This window comes from Enoplosus armatus, chromosome 23, assembly GCF_043641665.1.
Source record: "Enoplosus armatus isolate fEnoArm2 chromosome 23, fEnoArm2.hap1, whole genome shotgun sequence".
NCBI classification, from domain to species: Eukaryota; Metazoa; Chordata; class Actinopteri; order Centrarchiformes; family Enoplosidae; genus Enoplosus; species Enoplosus armatus.
Genome location: NC_092202.1, coordinates 9,852,570 through 9,862,910, shown reverse-complemented (window position 1 = coordinate 9,862,910; position 10,341 = coordinate 9,852,570). Strand labels below are relative to the sequence as shown.

The 10,341-nt window shown below is 41.0% G+C and overlaps 1 protein-coding gene across 2 annotated transcripts; it reads right to left on the bottom strand.

The window, feature by feature from the left end:
• Positions 1-4,647: 4,647 nt before the first annotated feature.
• Positions 4,648-9,395, bottom strand: LOC139306092 (cytosolic beta-glucosidase). 2 transcript variants are annotated; one of them, XM_070930054.1, is made up of 5 exons: positions 9,262-9,395; positions 8,264-8,488; positions 7,340-8,145; positions 6,678-6,801; positions 4,648-4,914 (listed from the first exon to the last, which is right to left on the bottom strand). In XM_070930054.1, the coding sequence occupies exons 1-5, from the start codon at positions 9,314-9,316 to the stop codon at positions 4,712-4,714; spliced, it is 1,413 nt and encodes a 470-aa protein (XP_070786155.1). In that variant the 5' UTR covers positions 9,317-9,395; the 3' UTR covers positions 4,648-4,711. The 2 variants fall into 2 exon arrangements, with proteins under 2 accessions (XP_070786155.1, XP_070786156.1); XM_070930055.1 differs by lacking the exons at positions 6,678-6,801; positions 7,340-8,145.
• Between the last annotated feature and the right edge of the window lie 946 nt (positions 9,396-10,341).

The window sequence follows — 10,341 nt, the reverse complement described above, 5'->3', positions numbered from 1 at the left end:
ACCAATGATCTAAACCATTGAGCAGACACGAAATGTAGGTAATAATCCCTCATTGTATGAATACTGTATGCACAACTAAGGTCAAAGTTGAAACAGGAAGTCGTACTTTACAACTGACAGATGGGTGATAATTTACTGCTTGCCTCCGTTTGGCTAACTTTTGCCCTTTCGGATTTATTTTTAAAGATGTTCCATTTCTCAGCAATTGACTTGCTGAGTATTATTATTATTAGCAATGGATAAGATGGCCAAAACTACAAAAATATGAACCAGGTTGTATGCAACCAGAATTGCCCCTTCAATGTTTGACTGAAGTAGGACATGTAAGGCCAAGGTAAATGTGGGATGAAGCTTATACTGTCGGTTGCTTCCAGACAGATAAGGCCCACAGGTAACCATTTTCTGTCTCTTAAGTTTCAGAGGAGATTTGGAGCAGATGAATTTTTCCCTCTTTCTTTGTTGATGACATTGTGTTTGCATATTGGGAGCATGAGGTTATGTCCACGTCATTAGTCTCTCTGCTTGGATCCAGGCCTGATAACTACACCGCCATCACAGTTCTATTCTCCTCGGTTCTAAAGGTTCCATAAATTGTCTCTTTCCCTTTCTCACTTATGTTCACTCGCACTCCTACCACACTGTTCCCATGAGACACGGCGCTCGGCTCATTGGCCACCACACACACGCACACGGAGGGGGGTTCTCTCTTGCCACCACCGCTGGGCTTACCCACCACACACACACAGACCCTGAATACCAATCTCTGCATGTGCCCCCCATCACCACCCCCAACCGAGCGCACAGGGTTAGCTGAATATTCTAGGAGCTTTCAATTTTTCAGGCAGGTCTGCGAACCCCCTCCCATCACGCGGCGCCATCACACTCAAGGGAGTTAGAATTTCAACAGTCGTTAGCAGGGTCATCTGCAGTCCCTCAGGGAGGGACTTAAAAGAAAAAGATTTGAATTGCCTTTCTCTCTTTTATTCTCTTTTCGTCTCCCTGCGTTAGTTCTCTGTATGGGTCTGTCATAATTCCACTTCCTGTCTTCAAGGCCTAGCAATATTCATCCCCCTCAATCTTGTCTCCGCCGCCAAATTCATCAATCAAAGACGAGGTCTTCCAAAGCGCTCATTAAAGCACAGATGTCACGCTTCTTACGCCACTGTCAAAAGTGGTGACAGAGCTCCAAACCCGCTGGTTATGCCACGGTAAGGCGTTTATCCACTTGTATAATGTACTGTAGTGCTCATACAGGATCAAATACGGGATGTGAGGAAAATGGCTTCCAGCTGAAAGAGAAAGAGAAGGAGGAGGGGGGTTGTGAGGAAGACGGAGTGGTGGGGGGGAAATGAGAAAACATTTCTTCTTCTAACTCTTTTGCACTAATGTGAATTCCCAGTGAAATGTCTGGCGAAGTAGGTCAATGGGATTTAGAAAGTTTGTGCTGTTTTTTTTTTTCTCCTCCCTCTCTCCTCATACTCTCTTGTCAATGGAAAATGAGCAATGCGATTAGGAGAGGGGAAGATGATGAGCTGCAGAGAGTGAGCGAAAAAGAGCAAGAGAAAGAAAGGGAAAAGACAGGCTGAGTGGTGGTTTGGGCCTCTCGCAAGTCCCTTACCAGCTGACTGAGAGACCCAGACAAAGAGAGCGAGAGGAAAGGGAAGAGAGAGATTTGTATCTGTGCTCTAGAGGAAGGGAGTGGCTGATGTCTCTTCATCTTGATATTGAAGCAACAATCTAATTATACAATTTCTCCAGGGAATATGCATATGAGGGTAATCAGTAAATAGAAAAAGGTAATTATTTGCCAGAAGTCATACCCTTTGCACCTGTAAGCACTGCACTAAAACACGAGATTGTGCGTTTCCTATAACTCACAATGGAGATAGTTTATCAGCAGCTAAATTATTTAGTTAATTTATAATAAGTAAATGAATTTCCCAGTTATTGGATATTTCATAGTGCCTGTCAAAATCTAATGAGTTAAGTTTGGTCAAATACAAATGGGCCTCTCTTGGTAATTTGCCAAAATGTTCCTCAGGGTAAATCTCCGCCAGTGAATGTGATTGAATGTTACAATTAAACGTACTAATTCATTGTCAAAAGCAACTTATCTATACACATGATATATTTGCCGCTTAATTGGAAAGCACATTTAGAAATGGTTTCTTCGGTGACTTTCTACATCACAGCCTAATCAGAATAAATTCTGCCCGCTGTAATGAATTGAAGTTGAATATTCGTAGTTGGGCTATTAAAGAGACTTGAGGAGTGAATTATTTAAATGCTAATTAATGTTTTAAGCTTTCCAACCTGCAATAGGCACACATTATTCCTCAGTTCCCCACAAATGGCTAATTTCAACATTCGCTAAGTGAAGGGTAACTTCTTGCTCATATTTCATTCAATCAATTCAGCAGCAGGGGTGGTTCTTTAGTCAGCGATGGAGGAAGATGGGATCCATCAATACTGGTAGACAGTTAGTGGAATTACTAATCAACTCTTAGCTGGGAATTCAGTTGCCCATTGGCTGCACTGGTGAATCATGGGAAACTAAATTCAAACCTCCTTTAGTCGTGATTTTGTCTCTGACACAGGTGAGAGAAGTTCCAATTGTTGCTTTTCTTTCTTACCATAAAATATTAAATTTTTATTAACACGTTGCTTGATTTTTAATACGTTTCCACCAGCGTCTCCACCCGACAAATCTGTTTCGTAAATGTTTAGTGTTTTGTGCTCTGGCACCGTCATTCTGCAGAGATTTAAAGATCACCTGCAGCTCCTGACAGAGCCACAGATATTAGATGAACTTCATTAGCGTCGAAATAGTGTGAGACGTGGCTCAACTGTGTGCTCAAAGCAGCCTGCAAAGAAGTTCTAATGCGAGTGGCAGTAGCATTATTCATGTTTCCACAATAGCTTGTTATTCATCATAAGACAAAGGAGAATCTCACTCGGCTTGACATAGATGGAGGAGGGCCACAAGGGTATTACTCACATCTGTTGAAAACAGTATGCACGGCCAACTGGATGTCACGATACACCATGCTTATTAATGCAAACAAAGTCTCCCAACACAGAATATAAATGACATTTTCCTTCACTTCAGAGCATAAATATTAATTGAGTTAAATCTATGATATATTGTGGTTAGGGAGCTGCTTTAGTTGTTTATTGTTAAACCAATAGGATGCATTTTATTAATCAAAGCAGCACATCATGTGACACCATATTGTGAAGTGCAGTACAGTACACGGCTGTGTTCAAAGCTGTGGTTCCCTTTACTACCACAAGGTGGCACTGTAGGCTTACAAACAGGTGCCATCAAACTGCTCATCCATGTCTCCGGTTCTCTGATTACTGATAAGAGAAAAGCTCAAGTTGATTTTAATGAGCATTTCCTTAAACTTCAACCTAAAACACTACAAATGATATACAATATCCCAGACCTGTACACACTAATGTCAAAGCCTAATGTTCAATATGGCTCTCTCAGCCTTGTACATCTACAGTGCATTGTTCCACACTCCATATAAATAATCCTACCTAAGCCACAGCATGCACAAAGAATCAACAGAAGGCTCTTCACCTTGTTCGCTCTTTTCTTTCTTTAAGTAGAGAGTTTGCACAGCTGTCAGTGGAACACAAATGGCATTACACTCTCTTCCTGTGGCAGGACATCTGTTGCTTTCAGCTGGCATCCCTTCTGAGTCTACTGGAGTGTGCATTATGCAGCCCGACGGCATTATAATAACTGAGTTGACTTTTTTCTTGATGAGTTCGTTCCAATGTGACGGGTGAGGTGATACAGGAGTTTTGTGTCAGATATAAAAAGGATGACCAAATGGACTGTATAATGTGTGATTTCCCCTTGTATTTCAAAAAGTTACTATTTATTTAAAGTGTACTATTTATTTAACCTTATCAAAGAACATTTATTCCAAATAAATTTGAGGTGCTTTGAGCTATTTGGCATATTTTGACAAGTCTTTATAATCTCGCGCTTATTTGTCTTGGCACTTCCAAAGTAAACAGGGAGTGTTTGGGCATGGACTCCTCCTCACCGGGTCAGTCCCTGCATCACTACATCGACAAACTTCCACCTTCTAGTCCACCTGAAACTTCCAGAGTACAATGCAAGGTATTAAACTGTGTTTTCAGTTCCACCGTGGTCGCTGCATATCACAGACACACTCATCTGAACAGTTAGATTTATGGAGAAGATCACGAGAGATGTAGATAGATTGCCAAAACGTGTCACCTTACACCTATTCAAGATGATACCACCATTAATATTGCTATTAATCACTGAAAAATACATTGTCTTCATACACTTCTGCAGCCCTGTGAAGTGGCTGCAGCAGCTTGGTCTCAGCTGCCTGAGTGAGGGACTCTCCCCTCTCCATAAACCTCCTTGTACAGACTGGGAACCGGGCAGGACAGAATACTAATTTGCATTCCATTGAATCAACCTAACACTCTTTGCCCATGTCCTCACGTCCCCTGCTGAAGTCAGATTTTCTATAAAGGCAGCCAAGTAAAGCCTACTTGTTGGACTTTCTCTGACTATTTTCTAAACAGAAAAGAAATTCAGAAGCAATAGTGGGGCTTTAAATTTTGGATCTACAATGGAAGGAAGCAAGTTAGTTTGTGACATTGACTCATTTAATTTGTATGAATGTGTGAGTGAGATCAAAATCCTTCCGTCTTCTCATCTGGATTGACCACATTTGTATTTCAAGACAATCTTGGCATACTCCCGTCCAGACTGGTACATGGTCCGGCTTAGATTTGCATCCGCGAAGTCCACATGGAACAATCCGAAACGGGCACTGAATCCATCAGCCCATTCAAAGTTGTCCAGCAGTGACCACGCAAAATATCCACGAACGTTGACCCCATCTTCTTGTATAGCTACACAAGAGAGTTGAGACATAGAAAAGACTTGTCATTTTGTAGCATTCAATAACGCAAGAAATGTTGCAGAGATCAGGGTGTCATTTCTGATCAAACCCTCAGTCTAAACAAACTCCTGCTTTCATCACCTCCGAAACATTTCTGGGATTAGACCATTCCTCTCTGCCAAAAATCTGGAAACTGTCATCCATGCCTTTATAACTAGTCGATTAGACTACTGTAATTCCTTGCTCTCTGGCATAAGTAAAAAATCCCTCTCCTGCCTTCAGCTCATCCAAAACTTTGCTGCCAGGATTTTGACTCGAACTAGGAAACATGAGCATTTCACAGATCCTGACTGTCTTACACTGGCTACCAGTTGCTTTTAGAATTGATTTTAAGATATTACTGATCATTTAAAAAGCCCTGAGAGGCCTAGCCCCAAGTTATTCATCAGATCTTTTATTGCCTAATGTCCCTTCCCGCCCCCTGAGATCTGCAAATGCTTCACTTCTTGTTGTTCCAAAGTCCAGATTGATTCATAAATGTGATAGAGCGTTTGCAGTTTGCAGCCAGGAATGGAGTGACCCGCCGGTGGAAATCAGGGTGGCGACCTGTGTATCTTCTTTTAAAACTTTTGCCTTCCGTTGATTTTATTCATGGTGTACGACACCACAACATTTTAGTGCATTATACTGTCTTCGTGTTATAATGTGTTCATTTTATGGCTTTTACTTTGTGTTTTTCTTTTTGTGATTAACATGTTTTGTTTTTATTGTAAAGCACTTTGTAATTGTGTTTTGAAAGGTGCTATATAAATAACTTTTTTGGTTTTTATTTTGAAAAGAGTAAATGCAAGTGCATTTTGTGCGTTGGAGGCTACAGCCTTCAATGACGCATGATAAGATGAGCATCATTGTCATTCCTAAAGCATCAAGTAACATCAAGTTTCTCAAGTAGAAAGTACAGTAGCCTAGTTTAATGGTCATCAACCGCAAGCCTTTTGGCAAGTCATGAATGAATTGTTTTCTATCATGGAAGGCAACATCTCTGATCTCATGCCAACTTTCAGTCTTACGGTCTTCGTTATTGTACAGCATATGTAACCTAGTTGAAGGGGCTAAAACAATTATCTCTTTTATCTCGCCTGAAATGAATGTTATGCCATCCTGCAGAAACCATGAATCCTACAGCTCCCGAATTTTCAATAACCCTGGCAATAAAAAATACACAGATTGACCAGATGTTGGTGCCAAAACAAACAACTTTACATTTGGGCAAAAATAAATTCATATTCACAACATAAAGTTTTTTGTTTCCACCATATTTTTTTTACAGCATTTTGCATTTAACCTATTTAGTGACATATGTAAATATCCCCCCAATTCATATATCATTCAAATGAACAAAAGTTCAGCTAAGGATTCTGAAAATTATAAGACTTTGCCCGTAGTGCACAGATGGTAGTGTCATCAGTGATGTGCAAAACAAAACTGAGGTGTGATTCAAAAACTCTTCACGATACAGCAACCAATCTTTGCAGATTGGTGACAAGGTTAGACGTCATTTGATCCTCCTGAATAGCATTAATTTTACTGAGGACATTTTGTCAGGCAGTCATTCATTGGCAGCTGCAGGACTGACACAAAATGTTATGGAAAATGTTTTGAAAATGCTGAATTAGAATAATATTTTCATGTCATTTGCCTGTTGGCTAGGACCCTACTACTGTCTGCTAATGGCTATTTACTGATTTCCAGTGCAGATTTATCAGCCAATACCTTCAGCCACTTCCAAGATGGTGTCCTTGTAAAACTCTGAGCGCTGGACATCCTCAATTTGCAGCGGCCCCACCTGAGAGAAGCCATTCTCTGTAATGTAGACTGCTGGGTTGTTGAAAGTGTCCTGGAAAGACATGGGGCAAATATTATTGTCACACAAGGCATCTCAGCTGTCAGACATTCCAGGGAGAGACAGATTGGTCCGCACTGTGCTGTTTAGCTGCATTTCAACGGTGCCAAGCTCAAAACTAATGGCCTGTGACAAGTCACAACAGCAGGAAATTGCAATTGCAAACACTTTCAGCAAAGTAACTGTTTCATTCAATGTGACAGCACTAATGAAGCATCAATGTGTTTCTGGAGGTGTTAAAAGGAGATTACTGCATACAAAATCAATAGCAAGACACTAAACAAATGTCAGAGTGTTCTCCTCGTTAGGTTGAAGGTGATTTGTCTTCTTGTTGGTCAATTCAGTTTGATGCCAAGAGAAAAAAGAAAAATGACTTCACATTTCAACTGATTGAATTCACAGTCAAAGTAAAGGATGTGTTTGAGCCTTGTATGGGGTACTTTGTAGTGATGTGGACTGGCAGGAGCTGACTTTCAGCAAAACATCACACAGAAAATGACCCCAAAAGATGAACCTGTAGTTGTAGTTTTACCTTGATGTACCAGAGAAGTTTCCTTAAGCCATGGGGCACTACAGCAAGCCAGGACAGACCACAAATAGGCCAGGACAGATCCAAAACCTCTTCTGCATCTCGGTCGCTCTTCATACACAACATCTTTCCACAACCTCCTCCTGGCTTGACTTTACGGGATGTATAGTAGTTCAACGCGAAGAAGTCAGCTGTGCCCAAAATGGCAGGCTCATCCTTTGAGAAACTGGGCAGTCTTGAGCTGCCATTGTATCCCAACTTCTTACTTTGAGCGTCAATGGCAGATCTCATTATTTCTGGATAATCTCCGGTTACAAACACAGGCCAGGCAAACCACCCTAGTGTAAATGCAAGGTAGCGTTCAGTAGCAGCAATATCCTCAGTGCAATCTGCGCTTAGTGGCTCGAGCCAGTCACTGTTGATGGCCAGAGACACTGCACCCTTCTGCTTTGTCCTGTAGAAGGAGTCATAGCTGTGCCAGGCCATGGCGTGAGCACGCAGCATGTTATGGCCCACCAGGTAGGCCGCAATTCCAGGTTCTTCTTTTGACCCTGGGGCATGGACGCCGTCTTCATGGCCCAGTTTGGCGCACACATAGGGCTCGTTGATAGTGATCCAAAGTTTGATGCGGTCACCAAATGCTTGGAAACAAAACCTGGCATAGCTGTCAAACAGGGTCACTATATCCGATGATTTCCAGCCACCCTGATCTTGGAGAGCTTGAGGCAGGTCAAAGTGGTAAAGAGTGACCATAGGTGATACACTGCAGGCCAGCAAATCATCAATCACCTTGTTGTAGTACTGTACACCTGTTGGACAGATATACAGTGATGTTGGTAATGGGTAATAAGGTAAAACAGCACTACAACCATCAAGCCTTTTCCTTTCTGCGGTTTTGGCATGGGTCTAATGGGGATATGGAAATACCTTTTTGATTGACATGTTGTGTGGTCCCATCAGGCAGGAGGCGGGCCCAGGAGAGAGACAGGCGATAGTGTGTCAGTCCAAGCTGCTGGATACACTCCAGGTCCTTCTCCCACAGCTCGTAGCTGTTACAGGCCACATCTCCATTCTGTTCCCCAAACACTCTACCTTTCTCGTGACAAAATGTGTCCCAGATACTCTGTCCCTTGCCGTCTGCCTGCCAGCCACCTTAATGTGCACAAATAGGTTGCTTCATTTAATAAAAATATGAAGGATGTTGACATAAAGAGTCAGAGTAATGTTTCTTTTGAGACTTTAAGTGCGTCGGTGGATTTCACTTAATTCATTCTGCCTGTATATTTGGCTCATCTCCAGCAGGATTTAGGTTTCAATTTTGCTGTATTTGTCTCCTGTAGTGTGTCAGTTTTACATGATGGTAACCTGTGAGCAAGGTCAACATCTGTATGGGTTATAATTGAATGACATTTATGCGTACAACCTCTGGTATGAGAAAATTGCCCATGTGCCTTGTGTCATCTACAGGGAGTGAACACAATATCATGAACACCTGTGCAGTCTAATGCAATCAAATACAAAGTTGCTGCAATAAATGTATGGAGCCTATCATGTTCAGTTTGTCAGAGTGTGGATTCAAAATTAAAATCGTTGTTTGACATATTGGACTGTATTAGAAATATGCAAGGCTCGTGCTATCTCCCAAATTGCAATGATGCAATGGTTATAACACCACAAACTAGGGCGGAGTTATTTAGAACATACTGAATATAATAGCGATGATAATAATAATCATTCATTGTAAAACAATTAATTGATGAAGTTTATTAAAAAAAAAACACAAAGTTAGACTCTCAACGACAGCAACATTTTAACTGAAGTTACACGGCTATTTATGACATGAGACTGCACAGATGACATTGTGTCCAGTTCAGCCACTGCACTTAACAATTCATAAATCTCGTGGTTGTATTTACACAACTTACCTTCTATTTGATACGCAGCAGTTCCCGCTCCCCACGCAAAGTCACGTGGGAACATGTTTTTTCAGTGTTAGGACACTGACCCAAAGCAGCTCTAATGTCGTTCTGCGTTATGTTGTGTATGTGTCTAGTGTGTATCTCTCACGTTTTCGCGCTTAATGTAACATCGCAGCCGAAAATGTCTACCAGGAAAGACTCCGAGATGTGACGTTTAAATGACGTACAGAATGTTTTAAAAGCCATGGTAAATTCAAAACACAATTGCCTGATTTGCTTTTCTCTTTGCTTCATTCTGATCCTGTTACACTATTTGAATGATGTGGCTCCAAAACTACCAAGGTACAAAGTTACAAGGTTCCGTTTTTCGGTTTTCCCTGTTGAAGACTTGGTAGTTACAAATCTACCCAGGAGCACTTGAATGCAGCACAGGAGGCTGCTGCCCTGAGTAAAAAAGTTTGTGGACGTTTAATTTGCCCGGACAACTTTTACTTTGTGAGTGTTTTCTGTGGACATGTTAATATGACAAGGAAACAATAGAAAGGCTTTATCATAAATCAGTACAAGATGTTGAAGTTCAAAATAATACTTGAATTATGTTTGAGTTTGGCGTTATAAGCATAACAACTATCCTATGCGACTGTGTCTTGCTAGCATAACAAATGATATCAAATTAGCTAACTGTTATAGCAACAAAACAAAACAAATATATAACAAAGTGTAATTATGCCCACATTTTAATAAGTTAATTAAATTAAGTGAAAAGTGTAAAAACCTGTGCCCCTGGATATTTATAATCTTTTTCTGGCTGTGAAATTCAATTTCATCCAGAAGTCTTTTTATACGTTAATGATGTATCAGACTGAAAGTGACATTAGTAAAATGGGAATAATTTATGAGCTTTAAACTTTTGATTATCATCCGCTGTAGAATTACAATGTGATGTCCTGTATGCAGACAAAAAAGGTTAAAGGCTGCTTGTCAAAGTACGTCAAGCCTCACAGGTCCTGAAAACAAATAGACTAGTGGAGGTGAAAGCATTATATCCTGAAGGCATATGTTCCCTGGCCTGTGATCACTTCAATG